Here is a 23,070-nt window from a genome sequence, read left to right as displayed (position 1 = left end):
TAGAATAACTAGAAGGATGATACAATAGTGAGGTGAATCATCACTTTTACATCATCCTTCAGTCTTATTGCAATGCTCAATGTTTTCCATCATCTTTCCAGATGTATAAAGAAGTCTGCAAGCACCATCTTTGTAGTTTTTTGTTTTGTTAGTTTTTAGGCTTTCATTGAACACTGTTAATAATTTAGAATTTTTCCCTTTCCACTCACAGTGACAAAGAGAAGAAAACTTGACAGAGAAAAATATTTCACAAGTATTAAATCAGAGTGTGAATGCAAAGAAATGGATAATAGTGCTTTAAAGCAAAGTTTCTCAGCCTTAACGCTGATGACATTTGGGGTCAAAAATTGCTTTGCTGTAGGGACTGTCCTGTTCATTACAGGATGTTTAGTAGCATCCCTGGCCTCTACACACTAGATGTCTGTAATATCACCACCACAGCTTGTAACAATCATAAATGTTATGTGTCCCAACACTATCAATGGTTCCTGGGAGGTAGATGGGACAAAATCACCCCAGTTGAGAACCACTACTCCAGACTTAAATGATGATGTTAAAATTGATCATATTCAGTGAAACATCAGATGACACTATCCTAGATGAATTTTCTCAAACTCAAGAGACAGTGAGTGAACAGTGTATCTCCAAGGACAAAAAATGACTAACACAAGTTAGTCATTCTGCAGGAATGACTTTATCACACGATATGTCTTAGTAAGAACCTGGACCACAAAAAAAATTTTTTAAATAAAAAAAACCTGGACACCACATCTTTTCCAGTATGCTTTTTAACTTTTATGATGTTGTGCACCAAAATTTACTTTGTAAGTAGCTAAATGCTACAGACAGTTGTGTATAAAAATAACTGGAAGGAAAAAAGTAATGTAGAAAAGTTTTAACTCCTTGGATTGATTATTCTGACTGATATCTATAAGTATAAAAAATAGAAATGTTTTGCACTTAAAAAGCAAAGAAGGTAGTTATCCTCTCTTCAACAAAATTATGAGTCATCAAAGTTTTCAAAAGTATTGTATTTTGAAAATGCAAGTATGAGAAGAAAAACCAAAAGTAATGATAAGCTAGAACTTAGGAGATATGTATTTGAAATCTGGAATCAGTATTCACAAGATGGATATGTTTCAGGCTCACACAGGACAGTTGATTAGCAAGTTTGTTGCGTTGAACATATGTTGCCCGTTTTGGATTATAAATTTGGTTTTACTATGTTTAAATTCTTATTAAGATGTCTATTAAATTGTGTTTACCATATTTTATTCTTCTCTAAATTATTTTATTTTAAAAACAAAAGTAAAAGAACTAAGAGTCCATTGGAACCCAAATGATTAATGTTAATGACTTCTTTTTCTGATGAGTTGAAGGTTAAGTATTTATTCTTTTACCTAGACTATTACAGTAGCTTCCTACCTGGTCTCCCACTTGTCCCAGAGCAGCCAGAATAATAAAATTATAAAAGATAAATCAAGTATTAATAACAGTATTTATCCTATAAATAACTTTCACTAAAAGTAAAATCCAAACCTTTTACCCTGACCTGCAAATTTTACATGCTGTGACTATGACCTCCTTTCAGTCCTCTCCCTCATCTACTGGACTTCAGATGCACTGATCTTCACCAAACTCTTTCTGTCCATGGGGCACTTTGACTCTTTCCTTCTTCTGCGGTAATCTTTCCCTGGTCTTAGTGTGGATGGTTCTTTCTTGGCATTTGGATAACAAATTAATATGTTCTTAGAGGCCATTTCTGAACACTCAGTCTAAAGTAACCACCCCATGCTTCTCTGTCACATCACTCACAGCATCTGTCTATGTTGACTCTCCAATAGCTTTATTTGTTCATTTAATTTTCCACTATAATAGAGTCTCTGTTAATACAGGGTGTTTTACTATTTTCTGAGCCAGGCAGTAAGAATAGGACCAAATTACACAATCCATGTAGTAAACATTTGTTGAGCGAATATGTGTCAGTAATATTTTGTTATGCTGTTGGATAAATTAACAGTATTTAAATATATAAAAACCAGGGGCTCCCCTGGTGGCTCAAATGATAAAAGAATCTGCCTGCAGTGCAGGAGACAAGACCTGGGTTTAATCCCTGAGTCAGGAAGGTTCCCTGGAGAAACAAATGGCTACCTACTCCAGTATTCTTGCCTGGGGAATTCTGTGGACAGATGAGCCTGGAAGGCTACAGTCCACAGGATCCAAAGAGTCAGACACAACTGAGTGACTGACACTTTGACTTCTTAAATAAAAACCAAGTAGCATGGATGTCTGCTTTCATCTTTAGCCATTAGGAATAAGTATAATCCATCCTAAATGGCATGTGTTTTTCATCATATATTAATGTGTTCATAGTTATTCATTATGTGGCTTATATATTTGTGTTTAAAGGGAATAAATACATTACTTGGAATCTTGGAATTACACCAAAAGTTATGGTATTTTCATTTTAGTTTCCACAATTCAGCGTGCAGTATTTTAAAGTGGGTTGTTGTGTGTGTTTGTTTGTTTTTCTTGTTTTCCCCTTATTTTTACTTTTGAAATTGGAAAGCCTTGCGGTGATTATAAGGATATATTTAGGCAAGGGTTATGAAAGAATTTAAACTAGTTCTCCCCTATCCCTGAAAATAAAGTCTTATAATGAGAATAAACTTTTTCAACAGTTAATAATCAATGTAAAGTTTATTGAAAGTTAATCCTTTTTTGCAGATCACTCATAAATCGAGGGAGAGGGTTAGGAAATATGACAAAGAAAATTATATAAGATATTACTTTATTTTACAGAGTAACAGACTAGCTAGAGACAATGAATTAAGAGAAAATGATAAAGAACAGCTCCGAGCAATTTGTACACGAGATCCTCTATCTGAAATCACTGAGCAAGAGAAAGATTTTCTGTGGAGCCACAGGTAAGTGTTAAGATAGAGTCTCTGTTTCTTCTATTTCACAAGAAAGAACTGACTTTGGCTTGATCTTGCCATGTTTCTGCCATTACCTATTAGAGTAAATAAAGCATAATTAATACTTTTTTTATTATAAGCTTTATCTTTTTTTAAATTATGGATGTAGATCAGTATTTCTAGAAAATCATGGTGCATTGGTACTAAACTTACAGATTAAAGGCTTTTTAAAAATTCTAAATCCGTAACATGACCTTTTCTTAGATTTGGTTTTTTGGTTTTGTTTTCAAATAAAATTTAAGATCCACCCCCCCAAAAAAGTACCTGTAGTTTTAGACCCATTTAATTCTGATTTAGTTGGCCTAGATATTTTCCATTTTTAAGAGTTCCTTCCATTTTTCATATTTTCTTATGCTTCCTGAAAGTAACAATGTAATGCCCTATTTTTACGTTTGAAGAAATTACCCTACAGCTTGGTAAGTGTACACTGGTTTATTTAAATAAAGTTGCAGTGCATTTCTGCAGAAAGTTCATTTAAATGTAAGTTTTGTCCACTGACCACAGTAGAAGTGGGAACTCTTCCCATGGTTCATGATTAATAATAGAAACTATGTAAAGAATGTTGTAAATTTATAATTTTTCCTAAGTAGTTGTCCTCCATTTGGATTTTCCTTTTGTCTTCCATGCCATTTATAACTGTCTCTAAATATATATAGGTGCAGCTATAGTGTTAAACAAAGATTTGTTTTGATTTTAAGAAAGGCTAGTCATGGTAAGAAATTTTAAAAATGTTTGGAACTTCTTAGAGATCGCATAGTTGAAAATTTAGACATTTAGGTCTTTTGGATAACATGTAAGAATGTTTTTTATTTTGTCTTTTCCACATAGACACTATTGTGTAACTATCCCCGAAATTCTACCCAAATTGCTTCTGTCTGTTAAGTGGAACTCTAGAGATGAAGTAGCTCAGGTAAATGCATGTTTGAAATTACTGAATAACTGTTGCACAAATTTGGTATGTCGTTCAAATTGTTTTCTCTCAGAAAATCTGTATAAGTGTAAGAGATGAAATAGACTGTGTTTTAAATTAATTAATAATGATAATACAGATGGTCCTCAACTTACCATAGTTCAACTTAAGATTTTTTGACTTCACAGTAGTGAGAAAGTGATATGCATTCAGTGGAAACTATTTCAAATTTTGTATTTTGATCTTTCCTCAGGTTAGCAATATGTGGTAAAATAGTCTCTCCTGATACTGGGCAGCAGTAGTGAGCCACAGCTTCAGGCAGCCAGGTGATCCTGAGGGTAAACAACCAGTATCCTTATGACTAGTCGGTACCCATACAGCCGTAATAAAATAGGCTTTGTGTTAGATGGTTTTGCCCAACTGTGGGTTAATATAAGTGTTCTGAGAATGTTTAAGGTAGTCTGAGTTAAGCTATGATGTTCAGTAGATTATGTGCTAAATGCATTGAGCTATTTTCAACATATGATAAGCTTATCAAGACATGAGCCCATTGTAAGTCAAGGAAGATCTGTGTAGTAAAGAAAAATACCGTTTACGTAACTTTCACTGAAAAAATTAATTAGAATTAAACATTTTAAGCACTGAATTCATCAGGGGGGCTTTTATCTAATTTTACAGTGAGAAATTAAGACAATGTCTTAGAGGGTTCATTCACAACTATTTTTGCTTTTTAAATATAATTTATTATCTCATACACAGATGTACTGCTTGGTAAAAGATTGGCCTCCAATCAAGCCTGAACAGGCTATGGAGCTTCTGGACTGCAATTACCCAGATCCTATGGTTCGAGGTTTTGCTGTTCGGTGCTTAGAAAAATATTTAACAGATGACAAACTTTCTCAGTACCTAATTCAGCTAGTACAGGTAAAATAATGTAAAATATAAAAATAATGTTTTATTTTAAATCCATGCAATTTGCAAAAAATGCTGTATTAGCTGGTTTTATACTTTTGTAAAAATCAGTTTTATCATCAAGAGTATCTATTTTCTTCCTAAAAATTTTTTTCTTTAAATTCAGCAATGAAGAAACTTACACTGATTGATGTAGCTTTGTTTTTATGTATGTTTTTTACTGACATAGGTACTAAAATATGAACAGTATTTGGATAACCTGCTTGTGAGATTTTTACTCAAAAAAGCGTTAACTAATCAAAGGATCGGTCACTTTTTCTTTTGGCATTTAAAGTAAGTCAAATTATTTTTCCATTTAATTCTTTATATAAATATCACTTATTCTAATGTATAATGTATACATGTATTAATGTATACTTCTGTATTACTTATCTACTATTGTTTTTGTTTATCCAGAAGAGTTTTCTATACTGAAAGTATATTGTACCATGAACTTTCTCAGCTTTTTCTCTTTAACATTAAATAAGCAGTAAAATTAAAACTAAATTTTATACAGGAATGAGAGCTGAAATATTTTTAAAGACTTTGATTCTACTTTAAGAAAAGTAAAGTTTGCCATGTCTAGATTAATGTTACAATTGATTTCACTGTATGTGTGGGTTAAGATATTCCTTAACCACCCCCCCAAAAAAATCTTCCCTTGGAATTCAGAACAATAATGATGAAACCTTACTAGAAAATAAGATAATTAAGAACAAAAATATTTTACAGAATTGATATATCTAATACACAAAGTTAGAGGTCATAAACCATGCACGTTTTTATAAATTCAGAAACAGGTTTATAATTAACATGTTTTTTTTTTTTAATATTAAATCAAAAATTGAATCTGGAAGCTAGGTTTAAAATAACTTAAATTCAAGCATAGTACAGAAAAGGGACATATATGTCAAGAAGAGTTAAATAGTGTTCACTGAGCTCTTCATTCCCTCCCTGTTCGTTTTATTATTTTTCTGCCTGATTTCCTTTTTTCATGTTTATATATTTTGTGCTAAGACTAGTAAATGAAAGGTAGTTGAAATAAACCTAAAATTCTAGATTTTTAAAAATGTATATTTTCAGGAACTACCTGAAACTCTTTAATTGTTTTGCTCCTAAATGATAGGCTTTATAATTAGTTAGTATGATTATATAACATTTTTTGAATTTAGAAAATGGGTTTTCTTATTTTCCTACAGAAGGTTCTGTGTATACTCATTTAAGTTCTCTCTCTCCCTCCCTCTCTGCCTCTTTCCCTCCCTCCCTTCCTCTCTTGCTCTCTCGTTGGCTTGCACTGGTCTTCTAGATCTGAGATGCACAATAAAACAGTTAGTCAGAGGTTTGGCCTGCTTTTGGAGTCCTATTGCCGTGCATGTGGGATGTATCTGAAGCACCTTAATAGGCAAGTTGAGGCTATGGAAAAGCTCATTAACTTGACTGACATTCTCAAACAAGAGAAGAAGGATGAAACACAAAAGGTATGTGACTCTTTAGTGTGTTTTTGAGACTCCTTCATTGCAGTAGAGCAGGGTTATTTGAGAGCCCATTATATATGCCTTAGAATTAGGCAGTTTAAGATTTTGATCCAAGCAATATAATGTTAGACACATTAGTCTCTTGAGATTTGTTTTTCCTCATCTATAAAATGGGACTAATACACTCCTCATAGGGTTGATGTGAGAATTAAACCAGATATACAAAGTACCTATCATAGTCCCTAGAACATGGAAGGTGCCCAGTAAATATTAGTTCCTTCCTCTTTACATTCCTTTCTCTTTTATATAGCCCTTTTTAATATTCTTTTCCATTATGGTTTATCACAACATACTGAATATAGTTCCCCATGCAATACATTAGGACCTTGTTGTTTAGCCCTAAGTGTTGAAATTGATTTTTCCTTACTCTGTGTCATTTCTTTTCCATTAGTAATGACCCTGAAAATGAGCAAAAAGAAATTTAGTTTCTGTATTTCTAAGTTTAAAGTGGACTCAGTCACACAGTGAATAGTTCACACATTCAAGTCATCTGCAGTTATATAAAGGTTTCTCATAACTTTTCCTTCTCCTTATCTATTTTTCAGTCTAACACAACCTACAGTAAAAAGTGAGATTATTCCTCACTTCTAGTGAATGAAAAAAAGAACATTCCAGTTTATTAGGCAGTCCCCAAAGGACAATGTAAATTAGTAGTAGTGAATAAATTTTTTCAACATCATCACCAATATTGCTTGAAAAGAAACAACTTTAAAAGAAAGTTCATGTATTAATCTAAATATCAGTATGTAACTGAGTTGATTTTATTGCAGTTGTAGTATGTAAGTTCAAATATAGGTTATTAGAAAATAATTGTACTGATTCTACTGCTGGAATTGTGAGTGAGAGGAAATTAGACTACTTTGAAATAATAAAATTTATTATATTGTAACTAAGGTAAGAAAAAAGAAATTAGATATTAAATTTGTAATTTTAAGTATTCTTCTAAACTGAAGTTTTCATATTGATTGGTTGGCTGTGATAAAGTAGACTAAAAAAGTGATTTTAAAAGGATGTTTCTTTCCAGCTATGTACTAGAACTTAGTAGCATGAGACTTTTCCCAGCAATCCCCTAGACCTTCTTTACTGAACAAAGAATGTGGTGTTTTCTGAAAAGCTTAAAAGTCAGACTATTAAGCTAAGCTAACATGATGTCTCCATAGTTTTTCCTCTAGAAGAAAGATCTGCAGACTTTTTCTTTAAAAATCAGATAGTAAATATTTTAGACTTGGCAGGCCACACAGTCTGTTTTAACTACTCAACTCTGCTATTCTAGTGTAAAAGCAACTATCAAAACGAATAGATGTGACTGTGTTCCAATGCAGTGTGACTTAGAAAAACCAGCGGCTGACTTACAAGCCATAGTTGACCGTGCTTTGATCTAGAGCCAAAACATAGCCTCTGTCAGGATACAGGACCTTCTTACAGGAAGGTACACAGTACTGTAACTCTCACCTCTCTGCCTGAGTTGTGCTGCTCTGTGTTATAGAGTGTTATAGAGACCCTTCTAGTTAGAATGCAGCCAGTCCAGGATATGGATTCAAAAATTACACACTGATGAGGTTCCAATGCGTAAAAGATACTAGCAGTTAGTTTTACCTTTTATCAAGTCAATTTCTAACCATGATTATGCTTATCTATCAGGTACAGATGAAGTTTTTAGTTGAGCAAATGCGGCGACCAGATTTCATGGATGCTCTCCAGGGCTTTCTGTCTCCTCTAAACCCTGCTCATCAGCTGGGAAATCTCAGGTAAGGAACTTTATTGGCAGTTTTATTGATATATTTAAACACATACTTTCTCTGAAGAAAATCTTGAAAAAAGTCAAAATGTCCATAATAATTGTATTCAATAATATATGCATCTCTTTCCTTTTCCTACCCTGTAAAACAAGAGTAATAATATTTTCTTAAGTTCGGAACTGCATTTATTCAGAATGAGTTTTTACTGCTTTAACAATAGAATTTAAAACTTACTATGGCCAGAATTTGTGATATCATTGGATAAGAAACAGAATGTAATATCTGTAAAACTAATGATTATATACCTATATTTGTGGAAAATACATATTCTATGTAGAAGAAGTTTTTAAGCTTTTTGTTATGTATTTTTTCTTTATATGCCCTTAGAAATTATTTCATACGTAAAACTGAGGAGAAAGTTTAAAATTGCTATAACAGTTCAAAAAGCTATATAGTGTATGTATTTTGAAATAAATTGAGACTATAAAGAATAACAAAGCTAAGGTTCCAAGTAAAATTTTCAACTCTGTTAAAGGCTTGAAGAGTGTCGAATTATGTCTTCTGCAAAAAGGCCACTGTGGTTGAATTGGGAGAACCCAGACATCATGTCAGAATTACTCTTTCAGAACAATGAGATCATCTTTAAAAATGGGGATGGTAAGAGTATTAATGGACTTATGATACATGAACTTAGCTATATTTTTATACACAGGATATTTATGAACCATGAAGATTATTGAAAGCCATTTAAGGAATATGCATGTGGTAAAATATGTGATATTAAGCAGATGTCATAACCTTTAGAATATGTATTTATAATTCTTGAAATGAAAAGATGTATTCGGTTTAGAATCAGAAGGCCTGAAAATCATTTTGCTTAAATGTATATCCATTCACTCCATAAATATTTGACATGCTAGGCCCTGAGGTTGTAAGAATACACAAAACGGAATCCATGCCTTCTTAGAGTTTATAGTCTAGCAGGGAAAAGAGAGACGTTGAACAAATAACTACAGAAACAAAACTACAACCTGGTAGATATAGTCTGCTAAGGAGTCATAAAAGAAGGTCCTAATTCATTTGGAGAATAGGCTGTGGGGGAATATATTTTTATATCCTATATTCTATATACATTTGAAATGTATCATGGATAGGTTTCCATTAGGAAATGACCTTTCAGCTCTGAATTCTGTTAATTCAAATATTTTAATATAAACATATTCAAATTTAAGGATTCAGAAAAATAAGTAACTTATATATTTTAATTTTTTTGTGAAATACGTGCCCACTTATCCTACATTGTTATACAGATGTGTTTATGTAGATACTTTAGAAATGGGTTAAAAACTCAGATTATTGCTTCTACAGATTATTTTGAAGAGCAAATATAATTCTATATATTTTCTGTTTAAAAACATTGTGATGATGTGATACTCAAATTTGTGCTTGTGGCATTAAGTGGTGCTGTACATATTATTTGAATTTCAGATTTACGGCAAGATATGCTAACCCTTCAGATTATTCGCATTATGGAAAATATCTGGCAAAATCAAGGTCTTGATCTTCGGTAGGTAACCAGTAAGGCGACATGTATGTTGTAAGTTATCCTGAAAAGGTAAACCATTAGTAAATATTAATTGTAAGCTATATATTAATTAGAAAGAATATAGTCATATATCTATAAATAAATGTGTAGAGTAATAACTAACACTAGTGGAGTACACTGAGGTACTTTCCATTTGTCCTCTTCTTCCTTGGCTCAGAATGGCTAATGAGATTCAGCTAAGTTAGAAGAACTGTCTCTCATAAGCTGGTAAAGACTGCAGTTGCCTCCATACTGTCACTAACAGTCTTCCCTTGGTATCTGCTGTGGATTGGTTCCCGGACGCCTGCTGATTCCAGAGTCCATAGATGCTCAAGTCCCTATATAAAATAGCATAGTATTTGCATAAAAGCTATGCACATCCTCCTGTATACTTTGTCAGTTCTAGATTACTTACAATACCTAGTATCATTAAAGGCTGTGTAAATAGTTGCCTGTGTGTAGCAAATTCAAGTTCTGCTTTTTGGAACTTTCTGGATTTTCTCCCAAATATTTTCCATCTGCAGTTCGCTGAAGCCAAGTATCCAGAACCCACAGTTGTGGAGGGCCACCTGTATTTAGGAACAGGGCATAGGAGACATGAGACACAAAAGGCCCCAGTTTTCATTCAGAAGTTAAGAATTTAAAAGAAAGTTTCTTTCTTGATATTAATTTCCTAATTCTAAAACTTTATAAACTCTTTAATCTTGAGTCAAATTGCAAATTAGTGACTGTGCAAAAAAGCATCTGAATTTAAGCGAGCTATATTATTGAAAAGTAGATGAATCTTTGGAAAGTTATTATGTCTTTTAACTTAAGTAAATTTAAAGTTTAATTTTTTAATAATAAGCCTTATAGGATTATGTAACCCTTTAGAAAATCCTTACTGGATTATGTAACCCATTATGTAACTATGAGCATGTTCAATAATAATAATAAAATTAAAATAAGGAAAAATGGTCAGGAGTACCACCTTAAGAAATTCCTGTATTTACCAGAACAGATAGAAGGAAAGATCACAGAAGAAAAATGATCAAAAGGGTAGGAAGACCAGAGTAAGTAATTCACAGATCCCAGACGAGGGGAGAGAATTACAAACAATTTACAGTATCAGTTGCTTCAGGAGTTTAAGAACATAAGGACTATGAAAAAGCCTTTGGATTTGATGATTCATGGTTAGTTTTAAGAAGAGTCAGTAAAATGGTAGGCACAGAAATTAGGCTACAAGGAATTAAGTGAGAAAGTGAAAATAAGTTAAACTCTTTTAGGAATTTAAGAAGTAAAGGAAAGATGGAAAGTAGCCTATGAGAACAACAGAACAAGAAAAAACATACTTTAGTACTTATGTGACAGCATATTAGATACTTTTTTCATTGTCTCTGTAAATCCTCACATCTCTGTGCTTGAGACTACATGTCCTTTTTTATATTCTATGTGGTGAATGGGAAGTATCCCTAAAGCACTTCTGCTTCACATCAAAGTATGCTTACATCAAGGAAAAAGCATTGGTTGGTTATTTGAGCTGTGAGCTAAACTAACTGCTTTTATCCTGGAACATCATTTTGACTTAAAGAACAACTAATAGAATGTGGTTATTCAGACATGGATGATTGGCAGACATTTTCTTGAACATGAACAATTTCTTGAGTGTGAACAATATGAGACTCTTCAGAGAAAACAACTGACAGCATTTGTTGTCAAGGATCAAATTTGAGCTTTCAAGCAAAAATTAGAATTTTGAGGACCTTGTATCTACTGCTGTGAGCTTCCCCCAAATTAAAGATTTTTCTGATGAGATCAGTGACAATGTTAGCAACTGTGATTTTTTTTTTTCAGTTGATATAATAAAAAAAAGTACCATAATTTGAAAGATCTCCATATCTGAGTGAACTAATATCTTCCAAATGACCAATGTAGGATATTATTAAGTCATGTATGGGTAAAAGTTCCATTCAGAGGCAAGATGAACAAATGGGTGGGTCTTCATGTTACAGAGTATGAAAAGTATACTGGTATGGTTTCACTTTCCATACTGCAACTTGAGAAACTATCACTTATCAAGTTTTAAAACAGTGTAAAAGAAAAATTATCTGAAAAGACTACTACGATACTCCTTTTTCCAACTACATACCTGTGTGAAGCCAGATTTTCTTCATATGCTTCAGTTAAAACTTTGCATAAGATTGAATACAAACGCATACATGAGAAGCCACCTCAGTGCTATTAAGCCAGACATTAAAGAAATTTGAAAAAATGAGAAACAGTATCACTCTTCTAAGGGTTTTTTGTTTTGGTTTTTAAGGTTTTTCTTTTGTAAAAGTATTTTTATGTAAAGAAATATAAATATTACTTTAGATGAATTAACAAATATTGAAATTTTTAAATTTTAATTTCTAGTGTCAGTAGATATAACCCACATAAATAAAAGCTCTTTTGTATCCTTGATGATTTTTAAGAGTTCAAAGGAGTCCTGAAACTAAAAACTTAAGAACTGATACCTTAAGGTATCATTTATATGTCCATTAAACATCTTTAAGTTCACCCATATTTTTAAAGTCATAAATGTTTATAAACTTTGAGTTGCCACACTGATCTTCATGCTTTTCTTAAGTACAGTTAAATGCTTTCACAGTTGAAGGTTACAGTAAATGATGGCAGATAATTTGAGGATTTTTTTAGGAATGTTTGTCATTCTGTAATAAAAGAAAATTAAAATTAGATTAAAGGAGTAAGGGTCCCACTTGATAAATTTGCACATAGAATATTCCTTTATTAGCCCATTAAAATACTTGCTATTTGGGGGAGCACCCTTCTATTTGCTAGATGGAATGCCACTTGATTCATGAATCTCCTAATGAAGCCAATTAGATCTTCACATTAAAAAAAAAAAAAAGATATTTGCTGTTTTAAAATCTCATCAACTAATTGCAAATATCTTGATCCTTTTTCAGAATGTTACCTTATGGATGTCTGTCAATCGGTGACTGTGTGGGACTTATCGAGGTGGTGAGAAATTCTCACACTATAATGCAGATTCAGTGTAAAGGAGGCCTGAAAGGTGCACTGCAGTTCAACAGCCACACACTCCATCAGTGGCTCAAAGACAAGAACAAGGGGGAAATGTGAGTTTATTATCCTTTTCTTCTATGTTAATCTAAGTTTTCAATAGATAAATTTTTTAATGGTGGTATATATTTCGAGTTAGACCAGAAGAAAAAATTGTATCTACTTTGGAAAAAGATGTGTTCAGCCTTTGAAATGTTTGAGGTTACTGCATTTAAATGATCAGAATTGTTTATAATTTGGTGAAATCCAAGAATCTAAAATCTGTTTTTCTTAATGCTTATTCTTTTTTTAGAAGTTAATGTTAAATTAACATTAAATTAATAAAAATGAAAATGAAAAATTTTACTCCCAATTCATTGTTAAAATGATTCAAAAATTTTATTTTAATGACACACTAAGTATTTTTTCACTATAAGAATTATGCTTTGGTCAGAGAATATTTAGAATTTTTCTTAGAAACCTTTGATAACTTCAGAATCCTAAAGTTCATCAGATTTTTTAACATAATTACTTCCTTCCCCTAATGTCAGTGATTGTTTTCATTGTTTTAATACAGACTTCACTAGAGACTCTGCCCATGTTTTCCCAGTTTGGACTGGATCATTCTGTACTTCCATACTAACGCATGCTTATTTCCTTGTAGATATGATGCAGCCATCGATTTGTTTACACGATCATGTGCTGGATATTGTGTTGCCACCTTCATTTTGGGAATTGGAGATCGTCACAATAGTAATATCATGGTTAAAGATGATGGACAAGTAATAGCTTCCTCTTTTTAAATATGTTGACATTCTTAAATTTACTAATTTGGAACATTGTATTTCTGCATTTGTCAAACTAACATAATTTCTTATTTTTGGAAGCTGTTTCATATAGATTTTGGACACTTTTTGGATCACAAGAAGAAAAAATTTGGTTATAAACGAGAGCGCGTGCCGTTTGTTTTGACACAAGATTTCTTAATAGTGATTAGTAAAGGAGCCCAAGAATGCACAAAGACAAGAGAATTTGAGAGGTAAGCTGAAGAAATCAAAAGCACATGCTAAAGAATTCTTGCTAATATGCAATTGATATTTTTCAAGCAATTTAAAATAATATATGTTATGTTAACATTGTAGCATAAACTGAATATTTCATGTGTTTATTGTGTAATGCTGTGAAAGAAATGGAAAGAAAAACCAGTTTAACTTATTGAATTAGTTAAGGCCTAAAAAGAAAGTGATCTTTAAACTTCTTCGGACAGTAAAAGTTTTTCTTTACTGCTGTTTAAAAATTGGAGTCCACCTTCTCTGTATTAACGAATCATGTATAGTGTGCTACATACAATACTTTTTTAGTCATACAGTGTGAGGAATTCAGTCAGCCATGAATATCATGTTTGTTCATAATTTTTCTTACCACCTTATGGAGTATCATTAGTCTATCTGAAAACCTTAATGTACTTTTAAAAACCTTTTATAAAATTATCTTTTATGTATAGCTCAGTCCTGGTCCTAACCTAACCCTAAAAGCTTTAGTATAGACCAGTTCATGCATTTAATAAATCCTATTCTATTCCTAATGTGCCAGGCATTATTTTGGGGGTTGGTGACAGCAATAAACAAACTCCTTATGGACTCATAGAGTTCACATTCTAGTGTCAGGTCAGGGAGTAGAAAGTGTTGGTAAGAGGAATAGGGAGAAGAATGCTGTATGTTACAGTTTTGTCTAAGAAGGCCTCGATAACTATGTGACACTTGAGCAGAGACCTGAAGGTATTAACAGGATTTACTCCATACTGACCAAACTGTTCTTATTACTTGTAGGTTTCAGGAGATGTGTTACAAGGCTTATCTAGCTATTCGGCAGCATGCCAATCTCTTCATAAATCTTTTCTCAATGATGCTTGGCTCTGGAATGCCAGAACTGCAATCTTTTGATGATATTGCATACATTCGAAAGACCCTAGCTTTAGATAAAACTGAGCAAGAGGCTTTGGAGTATTTCATGAAACAAATGAATGATGCACACCATGGTGGCTGGACAACAAAAATGGATTGGATCTTCCACACAATTAAGCAGCATGCTTTGAACTGAAATGATAACTAAGAAACTAAAAGCTCAGTATCTGGATTCTACACTGCACTGTTAATAACTGTCAACAGGCAAAGACTGATTGCATAGGAATTGCACAATCCATGAACAGCATTAGAATTTACAGCAAGAACAGAAATAAAATACTATATAATTTAAATAATGTAAACGCAAACAGGGTTTGATAGCACTAAACTAGTTCATTTCAAAATTAAGCTTTAGAATAATGCGCAATTTCATGTTATGCCTTAAGTCCAAAAAGGTAAACTTTAAAGATTGTTTGTATCTTTTTTTAAAAAACAAAACAAAACAAAAAAACCCAAAATATATAGAAATGATGGAGAAGGAAAAAGGATGATGTTCTCTTTTTGTCTTGCAAATGTTTTCTGTTTCGAAATGTGGACACAACAAAATCTATTATTGCATTAGGTCCAAGTAAACTGGAGTTTGATGTTAAATTACTTTAAGATTGGAAAATAATGAAAATTTCTTATTTTTCCATTGCTGTTCAATTTATAGTTTGAAGTGGGTTTTTGACTCCTTGTTTGATGAAGAAAAATGCTTGGGGTGTAAGGGACTCTTGAGATTTCAACAGAGACTTTTCTTTTTTAATAAATCAAACCTTTTGATGATTTGGGGTCTTATCTGCAAAGTTTGGGAAGCAGTCACAAATGAGACCTGTTACAAAGTGGTATTTTGAGTTTTTTTTTTTTTTTCCTAGACAGTATTTACAAGAATCTGATTCTTATGTCCCAGGGAAATTCTGGGCTCCCTCAAAGTAAAATAATCATCGTAGAGAAAGAATGAGCAGGAATAATTTTTGCTCCAGAATTGTACAGTATTCACCTTAGATTGACTTTTTTTTTCTCCTTTTGCAATGAATTGAATACATTTTTCATGCATGTTTTCCAGAAAATAGAAGTGAGTATTAATGTTATTAAAAAGATTATTTTTTTTATTAAAGGCTATTTATATTATAGAAACTATCATTAATATATATTCTTTATTTACATGATCTGTCCCATAGTCATGCATTGTTTTGCACCCCAAATTTTTATTGTTTGTAGCAGCATGGTCAGCTTTTTTCTTGATCTGTGGGTAAGGTTCAGGCACTATCTCATACCAATGACTAGTATATAACTACTTAAGGAAAACAGATTTAAAAGTTCTCTTTCCTTTTATTGTCTTCTGTTTTCACTTGAATCGCCCATCTTCCATCCTCTTTTATAGTTGAGAATGCCTCAGTCATATGAAATTAGTTGCCAAATTAACACAATTTAGACTATCTTCCTAATTGCTTCACCCCTCTACCCAAGTAGGCTCATGAATAATACTTTATCATAAGGGGAATAGAAATCATGAACTTTTTACCTTTTAAGGCTATTTACTCAGTCTCTCCCTAGTAAAATTAGGACCTTAAACCATTTTAAGATCATGTCCCATTTCTAATCAGGGCTCACTTTCCAACTTTATTAAATAGCATTTGAGCACAAGATACATTCTTAAACATTTTGAAAAACATTAACCCAGAATGTAGGGGCTCAGGCTAGTCATCACTCTACAATCTGATAATTTACTGAGTATTTGAAATGAATGATTAATGCCCTAGGAAATAGCTTTAGCAAATGTCCAGGTGCCACATCAGAAAAAGTGCAATAATTTACTGACAGTTTTCTAGACTAGGCTTATTATTGGAGTACAACATTATGAAGAGTGCATATTGTATACAGCATCACTTAAGAATATCCACTTATGAAATCAGACCTATAGTAGAAGTCTTGGATAGTAAACAGGGACTCTAATACAGATACTCATAATATTTGGCTATTTTAGAACCCTTAAAGGGCATAATTATTGGAGACTTAGGTACCTCACTAAAGTGTGTACATAATATTGCCAATAAGAAAGATTAATTTGAAAATTAGGGAAACTTCTCTAAACTGTCTTGGAATAGTTAAGGAGAGTTTAAACTCTGTTTTAAGCAGGAGACCAGATAGATTCTTTTGCAGATATCGGAAATTTCAAACTTATTAAAACTTTGTGATTAATGTTTTTTGTCTTTTAGATTTATTCAGTTAATACATACTAACATCCCAGTATTTTCTGTATTAGGGATTAATTACAGGAACGCTCAGTAAAATAATACAATTCTGAAAGAAGTTTTGATGGTGGAAACTGAGATTTTAACAGAGAACTAACTGTGTTTTACTGAGTGCCAAAAAAGCTTTGAGCTTCCTTGTACAAAGTTTATATAATTTTTGCATTTTTCACATCAGTCCAGATAGTCCCTTCCCTTAGGACCTCTCTGCCACTAAAAGACAAGCCACATAGCTTATTTTATCCCAAATTTTAAGAGTTATTACAACCAAGTTAATTCCATTGGATGAAATGTAGACAGGTTCTATAAAGACTATAGATTAAGTGAACTAGCTAAAAACAAAGTATATTTCAAACATATCCAAGCAGAGGTTATGCAAACAACATTAAAAATAAGGAAAAAGGGGACAGGTAGTACTCAGAAGGCAAGGAACCAAAAATTGAATTAAATTATTACATGGGATGACTAGGATATGTTTCAAGTCAGTGATAATATAGCTACTTCCAGGTACTTCAGTATCAGAGATCAGTTCCTATTGGCCAATTTCTATGACCAACCGTCCTTGTCATTGAATGTGGTATAACTGACTATTGACTTGACAGGTTCATTTGGCCAATTGAGCAATATTTCCTTTAATGACTATTTTGGAGAAAAGAAAAATAGGTTTAAAGAAAATAAAACTTAATTTAAACACATTTCTCGCAAGAAATAATCAACTATTTGAAAATCATGCTTTAACTTTTTATCATATTTTCAGCTATATAAAATCATTTATTTTGAAGACTTTCAGAATGCTGTTAATTTGAAATCTGTTAATCATGTTGTAGAATTTGGTTTTTTTAAAAAGATGTTTCTAATTGGATTTTTTAAAAAAGAATGGAATTTGGTCACTATTTTATGATAGAACCTAAGCTTTTTGTGGTTCTTAGTGTCCTCTGTAAAACTTAGTGTCGAAGTAATCAACTTTTGAGGTTTTCCCTTCTAATCTGCTTTATATTACAAGCCCTTTAGGAAATGGGAACCCGGTGAATATATAATGAATTGTAAAATATTTTAATGTGTAACTTTTTCAACTGTGAAACTATGACTATTGGTTTTTTGAAGAAAACAGCTGCTGATAAAGTATTTTGTGTAAAGTGTAGTTCTTATTAATCAGGAAAATAATCAATTACTTGATTAGAATGTATATATCCTCTTGGATTTTATTTTAAATGGATTGGTGATTTTCACGTAGGTAAAACACAGTCCATCTGTATTCTTTTTCCATCAAAAATCTAGTGATTTGGCATTTATTTAAAAAAATGTATGAGCAGCCTATGTATTTTAAAGGCACCATGGAAATGTCACAGTACATAAACTTGGATTCGTTTCTTAGTGATTTGTAAATCCATTTAATTCATACCCTGATCAGTAGTCCGTGTTTGCCACATTTTGAAGAAATATAATTTCCAGCATTATTTTAAATATAGCAAGTTAACTTTTTCTCAATGTTATAAATTCCTTTTGTTTCTGTTATCTGCACAAACTGCAGACCTGGGCTGGACCCACACATTCAGAATCCATCTTAAAAATTGATTTTGATGTCCAAGGCATCACTAAAATATTTCAGTTTAAAGACCATATGTGGTGTTAATGGATTGTGGTGCTTCTACTATTTAAAAACAACTTTCATACTTCAGATATTTTTGAGAAGAGGGGAGTGTGAAGGGAGGGGGCAGAACAGGGAGGAGTTGCTTGAATGAGTTACATTCTTCATATCCGTCCTGCTCGGATCGGGCACTAAGAAGGCTGAAAGCTGTGAGAGTATATTGTGCACACCATGAGGGAATTAATTCTTCATCAAGGATGGGATTGTGAAGGCTGAACTATACAAATCAGCACTGACAAAATCTTCAGATAATAATTCTTGGTGATAGAGAATAATACAGCTGGGCTGTTTTTTAAAATATAAAGACAAACCATTTTTATTTTTTAATTATCACATTAAAAATTGTAAATGTATCTTATGTACCATGGCCTGGGAAGCCTTTTTTCTTTTCTCTTAAGAGTTATTTTCACTTTCTGAAAAGAATATAGGGTTCAGCTCAAGATAACTATGGTCCTGATAAAATTGGATGGGTAATTCTACCTCAGAAGGTTAATAAGGAAAAAAAAGTACATGAGTCACAATTCAATACTTTTGGCTCTGATATTACAGAAATTTGGAGAGCACTGTATTTTAGATTTATAAAGTCAGAGTTGATTTATAAAGTCACAGTTGGCATGTCCTGTTTTTAATGGCATTGGATACATTTAGAAAAAAATGGGTTAAAATTTAATCATTGCTCCAGCCATTTGGAAAAGGCAGTAGTGCTAGGAGGTTCATGGTACTAGGTTCCTGAATTTAGCATTTGAAATTAGTTTTGTTTTTTTTTTTTATTGTTAGTGAAATTGCTATGTGTATATTTGCAGACATTTATATTTGTATACACAGTACTTGCTAACCCTAGTCAAGAGACATCATTTATAAAAGGTGTAAACATCAAGGTTCTAAAATTCAGAAGAATTTAGAATCAATCAGGAGTTTCCCAAGTTGGGGTGTTAGTTTTTCCAAGCTCATTTCATTCAAGTGCTTCACTTGAGTAAGGGTTTGCACTTTTTGTCAATGCAGCGCCATTCCTTTTGCTTGGTTTTAGTTATGTTCATACTTCAGCCATGCTAGTTAGCATAAAGAGATAGTTATGAGCCATAAGAAAATCTTATGACTTAACTTTTACACAACTACGCTTAAGAGTTTTAGCAACAAAGAAAAAAGATCAGTCCACTGTACATATTAGCATAGATGGGTAGCTGATTTTTACTACCAACAGTTGACTCCAATCCTCCTGTTGGTAAGAATGGGAAGGATAATGCATTTTGTAAGCATTAAGTTTATGAATCTATCTAGAATATTATTTAATCTCTCACTATAATAATTCTGTGGTTATGCTAAGAGCCGTGTATATTTCTGGTGATTCTTTTGTTAATCCTTCTAGGATAGCAAAGAGGCAGAACCTTCACTGTTCTATTATTTTCTCAGAATATCTTTAATAAGACTAACCTCTTTAATTCTAGTGCAGATTTCCAAATGTGGTCACTAGCCATTGATTTCATAAGAAAAAAAACTCATCAGATTTATATTCCTATTGGAGAGCTTGGCCTTCATGATTTCTAGAAATGATTCTGGCTGTGGAACCAAAGTTTCAAATGCAGTTAATGTTTTCAGTGCGGTTCAGTCCTAAGACTTTATTTCGGTTGAATAAAATCTAAAAGAATGTATCCTTTTAGAACATTACACTTCAACATCTTGGGAATGTGACACTACCATAGACTACTGACACCTCCAGTGTTGACTTTGGAAGCTTCAAAAAGGAGCTCCCATCACCCTCTTTGGCCCCATTTATTGTCACAAATCTATTTCTCTATATTTGTCTTTCATTGAGTTAGAGTCCTGTAGTATACCACATTAGTTAGGAGGAAAATGTTTTAAATGTTCTTTTAATGATGGCCCAAAAAAGTATTTGACACAGCAAGTGCATGTGTTACTGTACTGAGAATACAGAATAATAACAGTGTCACTAAATTTAAGACCTCGTCCCAGTCATGCTCTTCCTGGCAAGAAGTTTGGCCTGTGACTGCACTTATTGTTTGTGCTCATCAGAAACTGTCAATGTCTGCTTTAACTTTGCAGTCTGTAACATCATGCTGTTTATTAAAAAAAAAATTACTTTAACTTGTGTCCAAATAATCCTTAGTGTACTATATGTTGAACAAAAAAACTGTGATAATTACACTTGCCATTTAATACTTAATAGCAAACCATCTTTTTAATACTTAACAGCAAACCACTGTTGGTAATAATCAAAATTTAGCTGAATTTTTCTTATCAACAATGACTAAGTTTAGTTGATTGAAAACCTGAAACTATTATGCCTTAAAAGCCAATTTTTCTGTCGCAGTAACATGATGAATATTGGAGAAATATCAGTTTAAATATTAACTTCCTTTAAACATGAAGAATTATATGCTTGTATTTTAAGCAGATATTACATGTGTACACATACACATATGAATGTATCTGTATGTGTGGACAGATTTTTTCCCAAGTCAGTTGATGACCAGAACCTAAAAGTGAAGTTCGTCTAGAAGCAAACTGGTTTTGCACTCAGCTATCATAAACCTTGCAAAAGGTAAGTCTGGGCTTTTCTTGGACCAGTAATGCACATGGGCATTGATATTTAGTGCTTCTAAGCAATTCACAGCGAATAACTGCTAAAATTTTCATAGGCCAAATGGTTTGAGTTAACGTTGTAAGTTGACTTTGTTCTTCAAGCATAATGTCTCTATTTCCTTAGATGAGCCAAGTAGCTACTATATAAATGGAAAACTATAGTATTTGAAACACTTCAGGTTTCACAATTTCATACGCTTTAGGTTTCCGATTGTTTTTAATATGTTAGGAGAAAAATCCAAAGAGCTGCATATTGTTAGGTGGGTGTCAGACTTACTAAGAAATGGAATACATATGTGACCTTAATTTAAGAAATCTAGAAAATCTCAATTTGTGGAATGACTTAAAAAGTGTATGCATACATATATTTTATTACATGGAAGTCTTTGGCATACAAAATAATCTACTACAGCCTTCTAAAGAGCATGTTCCGAACTCTAGATACATATCATACTTAGCCAAGAAAAAGTGGGGAGGAATCGGCTCCTGCATCTCCTTACCCCAGCCCCTGTTCCAGCTGTCCAACAAAAGGTACCAAGACTGGTTGAATTATTTTATTTTTAATAAGAACTGTACATACTTAAGGTTTACAATATGGTAATTTGATATACATAATGAAATGATTACTATAGTCAAGCTAATGTATCATTCATGTAGTTACCTTTGTGTGTGTGTGTGTGTGTGTGTGTGTGTGTGATGAGAGCACCTAGACTCTTAGCAAACTTCTGGTACTCAATGCAGTATTAACTATAGTCATTATGTTGTACATTAGATCATGAGATTTATTCATCTTATAATGAAGTTTGTACACTTTAACCAGTGTCTCCCCTATTTCCCCCACCCTGCCCCTGGTAACCAGCATTCTGCTCTCCGCTTTTTATTTATTTGACTCTTTTAGATTCCACATATAAGTGAAATGAAGTTTTTTCCTTTCTGTGTCTGGATTATTCTTAGCACGATGCCCTCCAGGTTCATCCATGTTGTTGTAAATGTCAGGATCTCTTTTTCAGGATGAAAAATATTCCGTTGTATGTATGTTTACACACACACACACACATATATATATCACGATTTATTCATCCGTCGATGGACACTTAGGTTGTTCCATATCTTGGCTGTTGTGCACAGTGCTGCAGTGAACATGAGAGTACAGATATTTCTTGAAGGTACTGATTTCATTTCCTTTGGGTATATACCCAGAAGAGGAGTAAGGCTAACTAAAAATTCAAACTTAGCAAAAGTTTTGTTATCTATCTACGAGGTACCAGAAACCAACCTAGGTGTTTTGCATACTTTGCCTTTTTTCTTCCCTAAAAATAACGTCATGAAAGAAAAGACCCATCCCCATCTTACGGACAAGAAGAGTGGCTCAGTTCAACTGACTTGCCCAAGGACACGTATCTGAAAAGCTGTAATTATGGCCTACAAATTTTAAAAAATCGTACTCTGAGACACATGTTCTCTCCACTATTCCACACTAGGAGGAGGAGAAAATACCCAAATTGTTCACTGCTGGTCAAGTCAATATTGCTCTATTATTCAGTTTGTTTAATAATGTGTGACTTGCAATTATTGCTAAAAGGCATTAAACTGGCTTAGAATCAGAGTTTGTTTTGATTACATCTACGTATCAGAGTTGCTTCAAAAGTCATCCTTTTTATTGTCCATGATGTAAGTTTTTTAGTAAAATTGTAATGATACTTTGAGGAACATTGGTTTTCAAAATGAAGTCTGTTTTCAACTCATACTCAGCTTAATCTGAAAAGCACTTGTTGGGAGAGTCTTGTGATACTATTTCATAACCATGGTTGATTCATTAATTAAAGTACAGACAATTGTTGACTATCCATGTGGGACTTTTCTATGATGCGGATTATCTGAGATGA

The 23,070-nt window shown here is 32.7% G+C and overlaps 1 protein-coding gene across 2 annotated transcripts in view; it reads left to right on the top strand.

Annotated features, from left to right (window-relative positions):
• PIK3CA (phosphatidylinositol-4,5-bisphosphate 3-kinase catalytic subunit alpha) overlaps positions 1-23,031 on the top strand; it is a 93,058-nt gene extending 70,027 nt beyond the window's left edge. For both annotated transcript variants that reach the window (XM_070372985.1, XM_070372986.1), the window contains exons 10-21: positions 2,803-2,927; positions 3,807-3,888; positions 4,648-4,812; positions 5,030-5,133; positions 6,146-6,317; positions 8,016-8,122; positions 8,649-8,770; positions 9,602-9,680; positions 12,647-12,817; positions 13,405-13,522; positions 13,628-13,779; positions 14,570-23,031. In XM_070372985.1, coding sequence (XP_070229086.1) covers positions 2,803-2,927; positions 3,807-3,888; positions 4,648-4,812; positions 5,030-5,133; positions 6,146-6,317; positions 8,016-8,122; positions 8,649-8,770; positions 9,602-9,680; positions 12,647-12,817; positions 13,405-13,522; positions 13,628-13,779; positions 14,570-14,840 — 1,668 coding nt within the window. In that variant the 3' untranslated portion in view covers positions 14,841-23,031. The remainder of the gene's footprint in view (positions 1-2,802; positions 2,928-3,806; positions 3,889-4,647; positions 4,813-5,029; positions 5,134-6,145; positions 6,318-8,015; positions 8,123-8,648; positions 8,771-9,601; positions 9,681-12,646; positions 12,818-13,404; positions 13,523-13,627; positions 13,780-14,569) is intronic.
• The last annotated feature ends 39 nt before the right edge of the window (positions 23,032-23,070 follow it).

The sequence above is a fragment of the Bos mutus genome, chromosome 1, assembly GCF_027580195.1.
Source record: "Bos mutus isolate GX-2022 chromosome 1, NWIPB_WYAK_1.1, whole genome shotgun sequence".
NCBI classification, from domain to species: Eukaryota; Metazoa; Chordata; class Mammalia; order Artiodactyla; family Bovidae; genus Bos; species Bos mutus.
The sequence above is the reverse complement of the archived record's forward strand: the minus strand, read 5'-3'. Positions and strand labels throughout refer to the sequence as shown.